This window comes from Hippoglossus stenolepis, chromosome 12 (assembly GCF_022539355.2).
Source record: "Hippoglossus stenolepis isolate QCI-W04-F060 chromosome 12, HSTE1.2, whole genome shotgun sequence".
In the NCBI taxonomy this organism is placed as follows: domain Eukaryota; kingdom Metazoa; phylum Chordata; class Actinopteri; order Pleuronectiformes; family Pleuronectidae; genus Hippoglossus; species Hippoglossus stenolepis.
The window spans coordinates 11056739-11076360 of record NC_061494.1 but is presented as its reverse complement, the minus strand read 5'-3'; the positions used below and the strand labels follow the sequence as shown (position 1 = coordinate 11076360).

At 40.0% G+C, this 19622-nt stretch overlaps 1 protein-coding gene across 1 annotated transcript in view; it reads right to left on the bottom strand.

The window, feature by feature from the left end:
• Positions 1-6561: 6561 nt before the first annotated feature.
• The window catches only part of wdr27 (WD repeat domain 27), a 37708-nt gene continuing 24647 nt past the window's right edge, over positions 6562-19622 (bottom strand). The window contains exons 23-24 of the mRNA XM_047342176.1: positions 17926-18024; positions 6562-7734 (exon numbers count right to left, since the gene is read on the bottom strand). Coding sequence (XP_047198132.1) covers positions 7621-7734; positions 17926-18024 — 213 coding nt within the window. The 3' untranslated portion in view covers positions 6562-7620. The remainder of the gene's footprint in view (positions 7735-17925; positions 18025-19622) is intronic.

Here is a 19622-nt window from a genome sequence, read left to right as displayed (position 1 = left end):
TTACTTTTCATTTTTAATTATTGGATTTAATTTACTTTAAACATTTCAATTTTGAAAACAATTTCTATGCGGTAAATTGCCCATTTGACGTTTTAAAACCTCAATTAAATAAACGTCTCCTCAAAATGTGCGCAAATGTTGTATTAATGTAAATTCTATAATATATAATTCTCATGTTATATTTTTGGGGAATATTTTTAATCTCCCAAAATTCACTTAAACAAACACAATGATAATACAAATAGTTATATTGAGCCATTAAGATTTTCCTGTACATTTACATTTAAATATATTTCTTCTATTTTTATTTTTTTTAAATGAAGAGCTACATCAATAACAATTTTACACAATTGAAAGAGGAATTTCTGAGATTCATTGTATTCATATACAGTATTTCTTCTGTAGGTGTTAATGAGTGATGTGATTTCAACTTAAACCTTTGACATCGCTCTTAATATTTTTGTTCCCTCCTCTATGTTTCTGTGAGCTTCTCTTCTAGCATCTACAATTCTATATATTTTTGTTCCCCCTTCCAATTCCTTTTTTCCTAGCAGGTTCTGGCACTGGTGTCTGATTAGCTCACTGGAAGTGCTGGGTGGTGTTAAAGCCCAGGACATTGTCTTCACCTCTTTTCCTTCATCCCTTTGTTCATTATTTCTTTCTCTTTCTTTTCTTAGGTATTGTTGACACTTTATTGGGTCATTCAAAACCTTTGTCTGTCTTTTCTCAGTCTCTCCATTTTATTTTGGCATGTTGTTTTTTTTCATCTCCTTGTATAAATTAATTAGGAAGTGTACACGATACATTAAAAATAATATATTATAGTAATTTGAATCAATGTCAACAGTGTTACTCTGAGCTTTACTCCATCTGCTCAAAATGTTTTTTTAATAACGGCACCTATAGGGTGCATACCTCAACCAGGGTGAAACAACCCTACACATATAAGGAATATGGAAGTGGTTTGATAATCTCACCAATATGTCTTCTTTTTTTTTGAACAGAAAGTTCCATCAATTATTTCTTGAGAAACTGACAAAAATGTAGAAAACCTCTATCTCACAAGGAAATGAAAAAAGCGTCTCCCCCTGGCTCCTGGACTAAATCCAATCCCTCCACCAAGTTCTGCTTTTTGTGTAATCCTGCTGACAAATGTACAATGAAAACAAACCAACCAGACACAGATGAAAACACAAGTACAGTGAGAAAGCTGTCAAGCTGCAGATTGTCTCTCCTGTGTATTTTTATTCACTAGCCGCACTAATGCAAAATGCTGCTTAAAGATGCAAACTCAATACACGTCTTACATGATTTTTTTATTGAACAAAATTAATACATTTCTTGAAGTGTTGTTTCTATACAGAATGTTTCCTCTTGTGAAGAAATCTCATGAAAAGACCAAACGAAGAATTCACCTGTTTCATTACTCGCACACTGCTCCAGTCTGTGGCACTCAGCTGGAAACCTAAATATTCAAAATGTTTTTTTAAAAATATGTAGCAAAATACCATAGCAGCTGGGCTATAAACAAATGTCAATGAAACAGGAGTAAATAAAGCATTTGTTAGGGACTTTCATCTGCTGTGCACTGATACATATTTTATATTTGGGTGACAGCAGCGGTTTGCATGTGGGAGTGTTTAAAAATAACACACTGACATGGCTCATTGATATATTTGTAATAGTTTTTAGAGCTTCATGGCACGGAGGAAGAATATCAAGGAGAATCTGTTCATTGTTGTGCTTTTGTGGGATTTGTTGGCAAAAAGAAAAAAATATAGGATTCCACCAGGACTCATCCTTTAAAAGGTAGAACAATACTTTGCTGTTGGCAGAGTTATAAAAAACGAATTGTATTGTCAAGTTGTGGAGAGATTGTTGGACGTTGATACAAAAGCACAATCATTGAAAACACATTGGAGATAGGTGCAGGCAGCATGATATGTTAAAGAATCCCAAATGTTCCAGAGGAGAATTTCCTGCTCATTATTGAGTCCAGGTTTCATCGCTGGCCTCCCGCTTCTGTCTGTGCACTGAGAAGGTTCAAGCACTCAGTGTAAATTAGCAATGATGCCGCCGCGATGAGCGGACAACATTTGTCTACGTCCCTGCGACTGTCAGCGTTGAATTAAATCGTTAGACGTTTTCCTTCCTGCTGAATTGGAGTTCACTCGAAGGAATGAAAACCTGGCAGAATATGAAATAAAGTCGTGCTGCGATCCGAAGTTATGCCACAGATTTTGAGTTAGTCAGGCAGGTGATAGCCACGGTTGGTTGGCAACCGCACAACCTGAAAACCAAGTTCAAGTACGGAACTACAGATGATTTATTTGGTCTTTTATATAACTGATATTGAAACGTTGCCAGCACACTAAACCCCCGAGCACGACTCTGATAACATCAGCCTCTTCAAGGCTTTTCTCATTCTTTGGAAACGAAATTTAAGATTAAGAAAATATGCTCTCTTCAACACAAAAACAGTAAAAAATCTAATCTAATCTAATATTAGAACATCGGCATCAATCACATCCAAATGTGCTGTTAATTCTCAGATGAGAGAGAAAAACATCAAGCTCTGAGCAAATGAATTGAGTCATGAAAACAAAGGAATTTGCTAATAGTGGAGGCTGATGCTGAAACGCTATCTCCCTGCGTTTAGGTCATCGGGGCGAGTTAATGGTGCCGAGAAATGTGCAGACACTTGATGGTTTATGCTCAGACGCCAAACTATCAGCCCGTCGCACCCTTGCACCTTGGCTTAATGGGGCTGAGTAAGCGTGTTAACTCTGTGAACTTTACCTTGACTGTGCACTTTAAGTGGTTTATCGTTTAAAGGCCCAAATGAAAACCTGAATAACCCCTTTTCTGCAGCAAAAGCAAAAAGGGAGGAGTGTCAGGGATTAATGGAGTAAACAGAAACATTTGAAGCTCGAGATTGTTTTCTGACAGGTTGCTATTTGAAGTGATGTCAAGTCTCATTCAGCGGTCTGGCACCTTGCGTTCTAAGCACTCATGTTTTCCCCATTTGTCCTGCGAACTCCGCGAGGGCTTCGTGTTGATTTATCGGAGTGTTAAGAACTCGCATGTTTATGCCTTGCACCCTGGATGACACCATCTGCTACTAATCTGTATTTCCGTCGTCGTCTGCACACAGCAGCCCAGGACAGCTCGGGACAGAGTCAAGTACAAAGACATTGATTTCCCTTGTCTGGCTCCATCTGGATATTTCGCAAAGTATTTACTAGGCGCTCTGCAGCTTACCATTCATGTTCATCCTCCACAGTTAGCGTACTGTATTCAAAACAGTCACTGAACACTGGGATGCGTGCAAGATCAGTCAAGCTTGTCTGCATAAGGTACAAGGGAGAAACACAGGACGGCTAACACCTGTGAAGTTCCTACGAGACATTAAAAACCCTTTTTTAAATATTTACGAATAAATGCATGTGAATGGTAACATGAACGTTTGCGTGATAAGAGGAAAAATGTTCCACAGGCAGACACGTAGGGAGTAGAGTAGTAATATTCACTGGTTGTTTTATCTCCCTGTCACGGGTCGGGATTAATGTACAGTTTCTGACTAATTTTGGAGAGTGGTGTTTTCGCACGGCTCTTTTCAAATATTTCTTTTGGGTGCTACTTTGACAGCTTTCTGTTGATGAAGTTTCACTTTTCTGCGGGTGGGTTTTATTTTTCTCTGTTTAGCTTTGGTATCTATTGCCGCTCCTGCGAACGGCCACTAGTTTCCATGCAAACTGCTGCTGCTGCTGGAGCTATTGGTGAAAGGCTCTACGCAGTATTTTGATAAAGGTGGACTTTAAGTATCAAAAGTAAAAATACTATTATTATTATATTAAGTGGTGCATTATGTGTTTGAGTGTTGAATTTGGTCAAAACTGAGGTTATTCTGTTTTTCTGATTTGATGTATCACTTTTCTAGTCTTATCAACCACTCAACACGCTTTACATTACAAGTCACATTCACCCATTCAAATATACATTCAGTGCTAGTATATGCAGCACAGGACCAGTGGACGACGCCGTACAAGAAGTAAATGCTCCGTAAAAATTACACTGTCAGTTGGAAAAATGTCACACAAAATGTACACAGGGGATCAGAACAAATCTTATTAGGGTTAGGGTTAAATTTGGAGCCGATCCGAATAAAAATCTTGATCAAGCCAAATTAAATCTGGTGTCATTCATTAAGAGTCATAAAGAAAGTGGCAGGATCCAGCATTGTTTTCCGTTGTGTTTTCATTAGGTCTCTGTGCTCCTGTGGGTCAGGTTCGCCCAACCTTTCAATCAGGACGAGAGAAGGTAGAAGACAGTCCCACCCTTGTCTTAAGGACTGCTGCCGTGTGAGTCCCAGATGTTGCTTCTGTGGACAGACGAGCAGCCATTGCCCATTTTTCCCCTGATGCCCAATGTCTTTCATGACAGGTCATTACCGGGGCTGATACCCTGTTAAAAGATCTCATCGTGTGGATCACAGGAGCTGAACCGTAGATACATTGTGCCAGTCCAGCAATTAGCATCACTCATGTCAAAGGTCATCCCTCCATTATCCTGGCGACTGATTTCTTGTAAAATAATTCACGGGAGATGAGTCACAGCTTTATGACAGCAGTTTCTGACATGTGCACAAATATTCCCCTCCCTGGACTTTGAGCTGCACTGAGTTTATGAAAACAAAAGAGCAGAGATCCTCAGAGGTCTTTGGGGGATCGTTAAACAACACAGGGCTCAAGATTTATACCTTGGTTTTCTTAATATAAAGTACACATGAGGGAGAGAGAAGGCACGGCCTGCATGCAGAGCTTAGGCCAGAGAGCCAGTGAACCAGCAGATTCAACAGGCAATGTTGCAGACCCACACTGAGCTTATTTGAGTTGTTGAGGATGATGCTGAGATGAAATATTAATGACCCGATTGTGAGTTCTGCACTGTATGTTCCCCTAAAGTGACATTTTGCTTTGTTCAGTGCTGTCATCCCATTTCCAGCGTCCTCGTTCTATTAAAAGTTGGAGACGTGCTCCTCTCTCTGTCAGATCCAATGATAAAGTAATGGGGAGAGATCAAACTTTGGAGCAGATTGGATTATGATGCACGGGTGTGGCTGCTCTTGAAATCCTTTTCAGTATAAACACGTCATTCTTTTCTGGTGAGATCAATGCAGGGAGTGCCCCCAAAACTACCTCACACAGTCAAGGAATGTGTGTGAACAGCAACATATCACTCTGCTTTGTGATCATGAGCTCACAGGTTAATTCATTCGGGAGAAGATACCGACTGCTGACACACATTCCAGCACCTTGAAATGGAGAGATAACACAGCTTCATAGATTTACCCCAAGGACAGAAGAAAGTCTGGGCCACTTGCAGGAACACTAAAGCTCACCATGACAGGACAGGTTCAACCTCGCCAGCGTGTACAAAGCACATGCACACGCACACATTCAGTACTAAATAATGTCAAAAGAACAGGTACCATCCCATCCTCCACCGTGCTTTCTTTAATACAACATCAGTTTTTGTGATAGGAAACCTGGCGGCTGAAATTGTGCAACTTCAACGGCATATTTCATCCGAGCTAGCCGCAGCTGGTGCTGCACAGAGAGAACAACTTTCACGGGCAGTCTGCCTTGGTATCACGCAGTCCAAAATGACACGGCAAATCAAACACAGATTATTGGATGTTGGACGGGGGACAAGGGAAGAAAGGAGTCTTCTGAAAATTCACCTCCGTCCGAGGGAGTTAAGACGAGGGGGCCTATCAGGATGAATCATCATCCCTGTCAGCATCGAATAATGCGTCAACTAAGCACGCACCAGTATCTTTTCTCAAGGCCAGGAAATGAGCGATGCTTGACATTTCATTCCATTCTTCATAGGCAGAGTTTTCCTTCAGCCTCTCTGAATACTTAACTGTTGGTCATAACAGAATAGAGGATTAACACATTTTTTAAACCTCTGTATTATGTCTATGAAACTGAAAATGTTTATATTGAGCCTACGACCATAAAGTAGTCATTTTGCTGTTGTATATAAAATATTTGAATTGTTAAGAAATTGTCCCAAAGAAAACAAGGAACGGTAAGTGTGTATGTATTGTATTGTATGGTTAACATAGTCCTATCTATATCAGGATAAGCCCTTTGAGCTCTATCATTTTAGGAGCAATGTGACAAGGCACTGGAATGAGGTTTAAATTTCCCAGATTAAGAAGGAGAAAGAATATGTGCAGGCAAATTGTTCCAAATAGGAGTCCTAAATATAACCTTTCAATTGATTTCAATGGTAAAACAAATAAAACGATAAAAATGGGACATGTATGTATGCAGTAATATAATGTAATTCATGCATTTATAAATAAGCACATGCATCAAAGGATCATAAATACAATCAAGCAAGAAAAACAGGCTCTCTAATACAAATCATTAGAAATATTATAGACGACAGTCAGAGTTTGGTCCAGTATCAGTAATGGAAGTTATGACGCAAATCTCTGTCTGACATTAAACTCCAAACAATCCAAGGAATGATAGAGAACAAAAATACCAGAATTGACTTTCTTTATAATATGATCACAGAGAAGTTTCCAAGGTCCATCCATTCTTCCATTTTATCAACTGTCTGAGGAGATTTACCATCGTTACACACTGAAACCAGAGAGATGGATTCGGAGTTGACATTCTGTTTCGTGCCAGAGACAATTGTGCATGACTTATTTTTTTTACTGACTGACTTTGCAGAGTGTTTAAGTCAGATTCAAAAGCTTCTTGAATTCATTTCTATGCAATTATAACAATATCGTCAGCATATAATTGAACGGTACAAAAAGAACAAATAATGGTAGATCTGTAATACTTGTAAAATACACACCACATGCTTGTAAGAAGGAAGCAATTATTTATCCATGCTTTACTCAAACAAATTGACAAAAATGTAAATCTTTCATTTCACAGTGTGAGAATATATCTTTGATTATTTTCTATTTCAGTTAAGTGACATTTTGCGGAGAAGACAGAGAGCACTAACAGTAGAGCTCAAACAATGAGGACGGGTGTGTCAGTATGAACAGTAGTAACGTCTGTGTGTCTGGCAGCCTAAATGGTTGCACCCAGTTGATGTCATCGCTTTGTGTGCCGATCTGCTAAGCACTGTTCACATGCAGTAATACAGAAGTACAATGTGTTCCACATACTGAGCAAACACAATCTGATTCTTGACCATACATTAAGTGTAATTATCTTGCAATTGACTAAATGTTGCATCACGATAATGTGGCTGAATGAAATTGGTGAAAAGATACTCAATCAAAACACTGACATCCCTTGGGATCCCAGTCAAAAGTAAAAGTGGTCCAATGATGCACATACTGGAAGTTAAACAAAGATGAGCGAACCGAAATGGGGGGGCCCCTTTTGTTTGTTTGAAAAAGCAGAACATACGAGAGTACGACTTTTTGAAGTTGTACCTATTTTTTAATATTGGTCAAACAGCAAAAAACAAAAGGTCCTGTGTGTCCTGTGTGTCTCCTTTCCCAGTGAAATCCAAGCCAGGGGGTTGGACCTACTTTAACCAAACCTGCATGGTCCTTGCAGCAGCCTGCTGTAATTACCCAGTCATGTAGGGGATACTATGCACAGCAGCAGTGGTGTCATGAGACAGACGGGCCCCACTACTGGGCTGAAACAGTCTCAGCTTCCCATCCAGGGTCCCAGTCAGCAGCTGGGAAAGGCAGAAAAAAAACATGGCATTACGTTCAGCTCCTACATTTCAAAGGCATCGTGTCACATCTCACTTTTTAAGACTCTTTTTAGAGGAAGAAGTTGCATCTCAACACACCTGCTTCCTTAAATAAAAGCCAGCATCACCAAGGTCAGGACCCATACTGTGTGTCCTACTGAAATTCTGGATTTTCCATACGCACCATTTATCACTAGAAACATGAATCTTCAACATCGTGAAGCAGCAGATTAATAAGGCGCCCACACATCAATAAAACTAACATCGACCCACACACTCGGCGGCCACACCCATTTAGGCATACACATGTGCAAACACACACAGGCAGCACACTGTGGCTAACACGTGGGTGACGACACAGACAAGCTGCAGCTATATTTATTTTAAAGCGGCGAGGATTATTTCATCTTTTTATCAGTCGTTAGAGCAGACAACAATCAATCAGCGGCAACAGCGATAAAAAACCCTAAACTAGGGGTTCAGAACGAGGCTTATGATAAATAGCTACTCAAATAGAGTATATAATACGATGGAACAATCATAATTCCAGACAATTGCTCAGAAACGGCTCCATTTTCAAGCAGTAATGTTTCAGACAAGGCTGAGTAACAAACCATTTAAAGTCTATTTCATACAACTTCAAGCCAGGGTCAATTGTATGACACTTAATCTCACTTTAACTCCCAAAGGATTTCACAAATCCGATAAGATGAAAAAGATGCGAAAGGAGACCAACAGAGTGCAAACTAAACGGGAACGTTTGGGCGAATGGCCAACAGGGTATCAATGTCATTTATGGTGATTTCAGAGACTTTTGGGGTCAGCGTAAAGATGGAGTATCTCTTTGAAGGGTACTAACAGTGGGAATCCTGGGAAACAACGATTTGCCAAGCGGTGATAAAAACCACATTTGATAAAACAATAGCCCAAGATTTTTTCCTCCCATGTACTAAGCAGTTTTATGCAGGAGAAAGCATATTCTACCAGTAAACAGATGCCTATTCTGGGAAGAGAGTCACAATAGCTGAGTTCTGAAGATGACTCAAACATCGCAAACTAAACATGACTAAACTGGGGCTGATTTGAAATGTCTTTGATGGGTGACCCCTGCAACCTCCCCAGATTCCCAGGTGTGCATATGGAGCCCAGAGAGAAGACGAGTCTGAGAGGGCAGCCAAGTAAATATATTACATCCATTTGTTGTACTGGTGTTGAAAAATGTTTGAGACTGCCACGGAACAAAGATTTTTGACAGCTCATTTCACGAGCTCTTCCATCTTCAAGGAGTCGTCTTTCACCATGACCTCCTGCTCAGAGATCTCAATGAACAATAGCCAAGCTGTCTGGTCCCTGCCCCCGGGCTGCTAAAGTAGCTATTTAAAACTTAAAGAGGGTCAGAGAGCAGTTCCATTAGCAACCACAACTCCCTTTATCAACTGCCATTCAAAGCCATTAGACTGTGTAATCGCCCCCTCCTCCACGTAAACACGCAGTTTGGAGTCGACACCAAACCCCAGATTTGTCTAGAAGAAGTGATCACAAAAGTCATACACGTGCAACAAACATCTGAAATCCAACACATTCCATCTCTGCAGTCATCCATCTTTGTTCGCTGAGGCTGAAGGGAGCTGAGCTGATGAGGAGCGAAGGTTTTGGGGCGAGCTTCAGGGTCAGAAGTCAGAGCGTGTTGCGAGCTAATTCACTGTTGAAATGTAGAAGGGGTCACGCTGGGCCATCACAAGTGAGTTATTAGACTTTCCCTCAACATCTCACTTCTAAGAAAGGCAGTTTTCATAGGTTTGATCTTCTTTTGAAGATTTATTTGCAATGTCAGATGTTCTCTGACACCCCCCCCCCATGATTCCAGTTTTTGTTGAAATTTAAGCAGTCCAAGTCCAGTAAATATACTGGTGCAAAGGTCAGTGGTGAACTCCCCAAGGTAAAAAAAAAATGCTCCAGTCACCCAAAACTGAAGAAGCCTGTAATAACTTTTCCAAGTGTCTCTGGTAGTTTTAAACTGAACTTTCAATAACCTGGTCTGAACTCAAAAGCACGGAGTTTCAGAGTTATTTTAAAACATTTAAGAGATAGTGTGTTTCAAAGTCGCTGTCACTCAAATCAAAGTCTATGAAAGACACAGCTTGCACGTATTGTACATTGTATATTACAAAAGAATTTGGACGAATTGCACAGTCACACAACTTTTATCTTTATATTGAACATTTATAAAAACAGCCTAACAATGTATATAGTATATTATCTTATTTCTAGATTCTGTTTTTATTCTGATTTTTATTACATTTTCTCGCTGCGCTGCTAATCTTTTGTGCTGCAGTGTCAATTTTGAATTTCCTCTACGTAAGATCAATAAAGGCACATCTTATCTTAAAGACATACATGAAAACTATGGGCTGCATCTTCTTTTACGATCTCTTCGTTTTTTTACGTTTAGTATATTCAAGTCTCATTTAAGAACATTCTAAGCAACTCTGGGATCGTAGATAAGGTTGAGAATTTGCACGGTGCGTCACACGTATTACATAATCTAAGTTATTGTCCGGAGTGCTGCTTCAACAGCACAGACAAGAGACCACAAATCAACAGTTCAAAGGAACGATTCGGGAATAAAAAAATGACGATTAAGAATCCAATGTGGTTTAGATCTGTGTTGAACATTTGAGCCAAATTTTGGCATTCTGGACGACAGAGAGTGTCCATCTGTAAAGATTGGTAGGAATAAACCTCACACATGCCAACAGGATGTTCTGAGGTGTTCATGTCGAGGGGGAAGAATGATCCACATGAGAGCAGAAGGTCACCATGGTTATTTCTGCAATGAGCGGGCAATGGTATGATCGATCAGTAAAAGAAGCTATAGGGCTGGGGACTAAAACAAGAGCAATAACAGTCCAATAGAATTTGATATATATAATGCTACAACACATAATTGATCCACCTCAGATTTGTAATATCATTTTCCGTTTGTCAAGTGTTTGTGAAGGGGAGTTTAAAACCACAACCTTCACTCAGTAGCAAAAATCAGTCTTTAAACTTACAATAATGAGACCTTTATCGTGATTACTATCGATATCGATTGATGTGAACAATTTTATCTTGATATAATTCTTTACCATTTTGCCCAGCCCTCACAGAGGCTATTGCTAATGGTGACGGATACACTACAAACTGTGTGATCCTTAATTATTCTCATCCTATAGTTTTGGTGATTTGCATCTGTGCAATTAACAAGTGAAATCATAAATCCTCCACTGATGCCATTTCCAGCCATTAAAGACATCATACATGCTATCTCTCTATATATGTAAATGTGCACATCCTAACTGCCTTAATGCATTTAATCTACACACTCTACACGCAAAAAAACCACACAACAACCCTCCTGTCAAAATGTTGTCGACTACATGTGAAAGGACGGGATACGCAAAGATGCCTCTTGTAACTTTGCAACTGGACGACCTTCCCATTTCCTCACTTCCTGTTCAGCGCGGTTCCAGCTGTGCTGAACACAGTGGATTTCCGAGAGGCTGTCTCAGCTCAGTCTGCGTCTCACTTGGATGTGACATTCTGGACCAGACGGCAGAGTCCACCTCTGTATTTGCTGTCTGGCCACGACAGTAAGAGGAGAGACGCTCTGCTCTCTGGTGTCAGGCAAAGAGGAAATGAAGAGATTTCATTTTTAAGAGTTATAATTTGGATTGAGTTTCTTTTCTTGTCCCCTTCCAACACACACACACACGTACGCTTTTAAAATATGACCAGATAAGTCAGAGTGCAGCGGAGGAGGGTTCAGTGTTTCTTTCTCAGGAATACGTTCACAGAGAGACACTGACTTTTTCAAATACAGCAAATCTAGCTGGCTATGACTTGAGGTTGTATTTTTCAATCAACGACACTTTTAATTGATTGTTTGGTTGTTTTTGAACTGGACATTTTTAAAGTCAGATTCCGGAAAAGTTCCTTTAATTTTGTTGTTTTGAAGCTGAGTTTTGAGACTTAATTAAGACAGAAACCAAATTAAATTTGAAATCAAAGCAAATAGTACAATTTTTCTTCTTTAAATTTGAGCTCATTTTCATTTTATCCAGCATAGAGGCAACTGAAATTTCATGACATACAGTTGATAAAACTCTTGACCAACAGCTGAATTGAAACTCCATGTCAGTATGTTTAAAACTCTGCATGAACCAAGCACACATGGTTTAGGATTCTTCAAACCCTGTTTTCATTACTGGATTGTAAATGTCTCCCACTGCACCTTCCTCTTCGTGTCTCTCTTTTCTCCCACTGGCAAAAGTGACAACTTTTACACCAGTTCCAGTTCCAATGAGACACGGTAAAGGGCGGCATTTATATAACATTTTTCTAGTCCTAATGGCAAAGCACTTTACATTACAGTTGATGTTCAACCATCCACACGCACGTTCATATGTGGCCACTTAGGGGTTCAGTAACTTAGCCACAACCTTGTGATTAGTGGATGACTTGTCCATTTCCTGCGCCTCCGGGTCACATTTACTGAGGGCTGACACATCGTACAACGACTCAAACACTCATGTAGAGATCTTTCTCTATTGTCTATTGAGTGAGTTTCGACTATTTATTATAAAACATATAGAGAGCCATTCATTATGGTATCTTCTTACTTTGGTTGTTACATTTATATTCAATACTATAAATGTGCACACAGTATCAACACTGTGTTTTAGGCACTGATTAAATTGGACAGTCATTTGTTTGCCTCTCACAAATCTCAGAAGAGAAAAGAGAAAACCATTACGTGTTGAAAACAGCAGAGACACAATCCCCCTTGTTACTAAGGAGTAAATAACATCTCAAATTTGCAAATCAACTTTTGTGGTTTGCAAAATCCGGGGCCAACAAAGGCGAGCTTAACAGAGTTAACAGAAATATACCACGTGAAGTCCCAAAAGGTTTTTGAAGAAAGCAAAGCGAAGTGACAGTAAAAGTTGGGATCTTTCATTTCAGAATAAAGTAGAGGACTAAACCTGAGGGAATGGACCCCAGAGCTAGATCTGCCTGCTTGATGGTCTTTTAAGTATTAGGGTGGAAAACATGAGTGAAAAATGAGTGGAAAATATGCACAGCACTATCTGTCTGTGCCTCGCATCGGAAGCTTCTCACAGCAGTAAATATGGAGAACATCTGGCCCTCCAGTCTGGCTGAAGAGCAAAAGGTGAGCACAGGTTGGAACACTTTTTGCCAAAGAAAGCGCTGGCTAAGGAAATACAGCAATGTTACCATTATGATATCACAGAGTCTTGGTCTCAGTTATGCATGAGCCCAGTGGGTCGTTTCCCAGGGCTCCTTTAGGTTCTACTCATTTCTTTATTTACACATCTCTGTTTTGGATACAAACAAAAGGAAAATAAAGATTAATAAGTAAGCATCCCTTCCAGACAGACATTAACGCAGCCACATCATGATTAACTCGAAACAGCCTCACGCAGCGGAGCCAGGCACTCAATATATCAGCAGTGCATCTACTGTCTGAGGAATTGGAAAGAAACACATCAGCTAATGTGATGAACGGCTTTAGACAACTCGTTATGTACCGAAGAGTAGACCTACACACTCAGTAATGTTAAGACGAATGCTCATATGATGAGAGCATCACCGTTAGTCAAAAGGTGTGAACCTGGGTTTTACAAAGCTCGACTCCTCTGCAGCTTGTAATAATTATAAATGCTCACGTTTTGCCAGATAGTGAACTGTTGTTTCCCATGTCGAACTACTTCAACAGGCTGACGGGTTTTATAAGGAGGGTTCGAACATCTAAAGCCATCAGTGTGAACATCTGAGAGTTGTATCAGCATCTAACATATAAAGCTGCATTATAAATCTGCATCTATGCAGCAGCAGCATCTCAATGGATCTTTACAGCTGCATTAATCCAATCCAGGTGATAAAGTTGTGGAGGATGCTCATGAGGGGAATCTTCAGCTGACAGGCCGCCAGCATGATAGGTCAACACACAGAGACATAACCCTGTGTGTTGTTAACCCCCAAGACGTAACCCAAAACTACATGTTTAGACAGTGTGACGAAGCGGGAGAACCCGGAGGAAACCCCCCCCCCCCGCAGACACAGGAAGAATATGTAAACTCTGCACAGGCAGACCGAACCAGGAATCTTCTGGTCTGAGGTGACAGTGCCTCACTCTGCCACCCACTTATTTTCCACGGGAAAGTACAGAGGAAGGGAGAAGTACCTTTTGATTCTTGACTTTCAGCTGACGTGGACAAAAAGTCATAAAAGTGCTGTGGATGGAACCACAACATTTACTGAGCTCGCATGTCAACAGATCCGTCTCAGTGACAACTAAGTGGACTCTTTCCGCCAATGACTTCTTCAGTGGTGTACAGTAACAAAGTACATTTACATCGTCACTGTACATAAGTACATTTTTTAGTGTATCTGTACTTTACTTAAGTAGATTTATTTTCCAGGTACTTTTCTCTTACACTTGTACTTTCTACCCCACATCACTTTTACAGTGCATTGTGTCACATGTTCACTTCTTTGTTCACAATCTATTAAAAGTCCTCAATAACAAGAAGGAAATTGGTCCATGGATCCAATCAGAGTGGGCAGGTGGTTTTACTCAGGAAGAACATTTTATGTGGTACATTTATGTCTATTTACTTGTACTTTTACTGAAGTAAATGTTTGAGTACTTCCTCCACCACTGCACTTAATCCAATGTTACTGCCTCTGCGAGCTGATATGGCTGAAAAGCTCATGAGATTAAATTGAAATGAATTTGTGGAAACTACTGAATACAGGGTGAGCATTTTTCATTTTCATAGTTTTATCTCAATTCGATTAGAACTTGAGAAGTCTGACTCCCTCAATGAAGTCTGGTGAAACATTGAATAGGCCACAGTGAGGAAGAACGATGAGGAGCAGCTCTCTCCTCTCTGGGTGAGCAGACAAAAGGGGATCTGTCCCCGGCTGAGTGCTAATCACATTTATAAAACTGCTTGACTAGAGCAGATAAAGTATTGTTTATGTAATAAGTAATACGTCTAATTCAATAATCTACATGTATAACTATTCATTTGTTAGTATGACAAAGCGAATTAGACGAATTAGTGCCAACGGAAAAATTAAGATTAATAAATACAAATACCACTGAAAATCATGGAGAAATAGCTAAGAATAAGACTGACCTCAAGGCCCTGCAGGTAATCTACCGAGATACAGTTAACGCTGATATCATAGATCCCACTCAGTCTGTTCTGTACGTGCCAAAATATACATCACTTTGAATCAGAGTGTTCCTGTGTGTTCATCCTGATTTCCGAGGTGGGTGGACTCGTCGTGTCCGTTCTTTTTTTAGCTGCAGACCCTCTGGAGCCCTTCAGGTTTTTTCACACATTTGTGAATTTTACGACTTCGATCTGGACAAATCTTAGCAGGTATCTGTCGTATGAGACGGCCAGAGACACACATCTGAGAGGAGGAGGGATTAAAGGAGGACCTCATAGAAATTACACATGGCTAGATCTAAAGAAAGAGAGATTTTCCTTTTTCATTTTCCATGTGGAAGATTTAATCATTTTGATTATATATTTTAACCTTTCCACCTGACACAGATGGTTAAGAATACAATTGCCAACATTTTCAGATTTTTTTTATGGCTACGAGCGGGTGTTGTATCAAATAAAACAGAAGGTGCAGAGGTATTGATGGGAAGCGATCATGCTCTAACTGATGAAGTGTGTCTGCACAGTCTGCAGACCACTGGAAATGGCCATCAAGCTGACGGACATGCAGATTTAAAACATGTGCCAGAACACAGCCAACAAGAAGTCTCGTGAGACATCCAGCAGAGGTTGTGATATTATATTTTATGATATGATATTTTTTTCTTTTGCAGATACTTTGAACGACTCCAAAGGAAAATCATTTACTGGAATACAAAACACCTCCTACAGGGAATTGTTGCCCTGAAACACTGGAGACTTTGTTGGAGACACTGAACAGATTCTGGGGAAAAAACTGCACTGAAAACTTTGATTTCATGTGATGGAGATTCGGGAGAAACAAAGGTCTTTGACCTTTACTGAGCTTTTGGCTTCAGTCCCTGAATTTCTATTTCAGTTTAGACTGATAGTATGAGGCCAAGCATTGAAATCTGGATTGAATTCATTTTTGGGACGGCCTGTGATAAAGAGATCACAACAACAACTGTTGTATCGGTTACCACAGAATGCAACAAACTGCAAACCCTTCAACTAGAAGGGGATCCAGTAAAAATGATAAACAGTCCACAGAAAATGTGGAAAGAAGCTTCTGAAGTCAACTAACACATCCCTGCATATGTCTCTTTTCTTTTCTTTTTTCCACTGTTGAAGTGTGCAGCCAATCACAGGCTGGAACAACCCTGCAGGCAGTCAGTCAGACAGAGGAGCGGATCAGCACAGTGCACAAAGAGAGCCACTATAGATCCCACAAGGGTTAAGGTGCGGAAGAGACGAGGGCTACTCATTATCTGATTGGACCATTTATTGACCACCACTGGTAAAACCCGCAGACTGATTTGGTGGATTTTTGATTTCATTGTAAATGGAAATGGTTTTGGTTCAGGGGGCTGAACTTTAACAAAGATGTACTTGTCTCAGCTGTGTTTATAGATACAAACAGCAGTTTTGTGTGGGCTTGATACTTTTGGATGAGAAGAATCTGTGTTGCTGGCCATTTCAGTACACCGTGTAGTATAAGACAACACAGACTGACACATGAGACAGGACAAGTGCACTCATCCCACACATGAGGTGCTGACTTGAGCTTCTTATTATTTCTGGCTCGATCGCTGAATTCTTTCGTGGCCACTAGAAGAAATTCTGTGAAGTTACTGACATAAAATCCAGCGACCCAGCTAAGCCCTGCTATGTGACCTCAGCCTGAGGATACCATTCCTTCTTTACAAACGCCTGGAGCGCAGAGCAACTAGAGATGATGCAGACTGGATGATGACTTTATGCAATATTGGGAAACATTACAATATGTTTTCCCATTTTTGTTTATTTCTCAAAGTTCAAGGAAAAGGCACGTCGTCGTTAAAACTCCGAAAATCAGATTGAAGAGGTGAAGCAGTTTCTTGGACTGATGATGACATGACCTCTGACTGACACTGGGTTTCACTTTGACCTCTTTGCTTTTAGACATTTCTCCTTCATACCTGTTTCAGATGCTCGAGATAAAGAACAATCCCCTTACTTAGGGTCAGTGTGTTGACTGAGATGCAGAAAGAAACATCCCGAATGAAAATCTGGCAGGGTAAATGTTAAAAGACTCAGCTACACTAATGCTACACAGGCCTTGTCTTACTGCAGAGATCATAGTATTGATGTGTATGTTTGATCGGTGATAGAGCTGAGGGCGAAACACACATTGACTATGTTGTATATAGGCATGTCCCTCATGACGGTAATGCAAAGTTACTAATAGATCAACATCTGGAAAGTCATCATGCCCTAATGTCAATAAAACAAAATGAAATTAAGATATTAACTATATCTGCACAAAATATTATCTCTGGTCACCAGCTTCAAGAGATGTAGAGAAATCTGACCGATGCCTCATTTAACATGAGGAGAGATGGAGCATAAGGACAAGAGAAGAGTCAGTCAGCTGTTCCAACGTGCAGGACTGAAACCTTTGGTGAGGCAGATTTGGGAATATTTGAAATCTTTAAACACAAGCTTAAAATCTCCATCGCCTGGCATTTGATTTGTGCATTTATGCTTTAAACAGTGATACACCTCTCTCCTTTATATTAGACAGTATTTTCTCATGAATGTTTTAAATATTATAACTCTACTGCACTTCTGTCTGTCCGGAGAGGGATCCCTCACTTGAGACTCTCACACCTTGAACAGACTGTTAAGCCCTATGCGGCAAATTAGACTTTGTGAATACGGACTATACAAATAAAATGAATTGATTGATTGATTAATTACTGTTTATAGACATTATTTTATTACATCTTATACAATTTGATTGCCCCCCATTCTTTTTCTTTTATCTTTTTTTTAAAATCTTATTCTTAGCTTTGAATTACACTTTCCTGTATGAGAAATAAAGTTTGACTGACGGATTGAAGAGAAGGTAGAGAAAGGTTCTTACCTCTGGTGTGGCCGGGTTAAACGTCACACTGAGCACCGTGTCTGAGTGTTTTTGGAGTTTGTGGAGGACGCTGCTGCTTCGGATGTCATACACGTAGGCCTGAAATGAACGAGTTGGACAACGTGAACACAAGAAGGAGAACTGAGCTGTTCTACGCAGTCATGTACAGATGTAGTATACGATAAACCAACATAAAATGAGTTAAGTGGACCCACCTAGTGAAGCTCATACAGTTGAATTATAAAAACAATACACAAAGCATACAAATTTGCTTTCGGGATATTTTCCACTTTAAGGTAAACTCGCTTTAAATGTTTTCTCACTGATTAAAGTGATTCAATGTTCAGAGATTGGCTCGACGGTGAGACTTGGGTCATGTTGATCTCAGTAATCAGACACAAGATCTGAGCCAGAATCTGTCGTCTCGACTGCTGAATTACGCCCAAACGACTGGAGGTCTAATGTGCGTTCAAGAAAAAACTGTTGCTGACTCTCAACACAACACTCGATACTTTTGGAGTGACGAACCAAATATGTTTTTCCCAAATATGTTTTTTCTTCGCCAAATTCGTATCACTTTTATTTTCATTCGTGTGAAATGTGAAACAAAAAAAAGAAAAACACCACCATAAACCATTTAACACAGTTGGCAGCAAATCCTAAAGACACAGTCAAGTAGAATCGAGTCACATCTGTTTATACGCCAGTTGAGCCAAAATGCTTTACAAAATACTGTTATGTTTGATTTGAATAAAAAGTCTTAGTTATTGAGGTTTGTCACAGACTCTAACACTAAGCACTTCGAAATAAATTGGTCATTGAGAATAATTAACAATCCAAACAGACCGATTCCTGTTATTTTCTGATTAGAGGTCGTAAATGCCTTGTTAATAAGCTCAATTTGTGGGTGTTAAGTAGGTGTAGATTTCCCACTTCGGCCTTCGCTGCACCCAACACATTAGCATAGTGCTTGTGTCGACAGCTTTGGAACAACACTTCTCACAATCTGAAACCTTAAGTAGAATCAGTAAATTTGAAGGGCTTAGTCTTTTTTGCTCCGGTGCCATGACCACAGATAAAAATAGACATGAAGATGTTTGCTACCAGACGGCAACTCATCAGATTCCTGCAGCTGTTTTGTATTATGTACGTGAGCTCTGTCAAAGGGTCCACGGGTCGAGTGTCTCTCTGTCTGAAGCGTATGACGTGTGTGGTGCCTAACAGGGCATTAGATACTTGGAAGAGAAGAGTTCAGGAATGCTCAAATATCACAAGGATCCCGCAGATGGATCGGTTTATATCAACGCTAAGTGAAGCACAGAGCAGAGGCGTCTTGATTAATATAGATACAATTCTAAATAATCAAATTCATATTGGATATTAAGAGCGGAGGTCAAAGTAGGTGAACATTATACATATTGTGACTGAACGTATAACAGGTTAAAATCTACCGCAGTGAAATCATACTCTGCTTAGATTGTTTTTGGCCTTGTGTTTTTGGGAAAATGTGTAACATGATCTGGGGAGTCTTTGCAGAGAATGGAGGTTCTTCTTTTCCATGATTGCTTTTTGATATATTAAGACAAGTATAAATGTGTCTGGCTTATCGGAGTCTCAAGGCAGCTACAAATACATACGCTGCAGCCCTCTACCGAATACACTCTCCCCGTTTCCTGCAACGTTGGAAACGTCGGAGG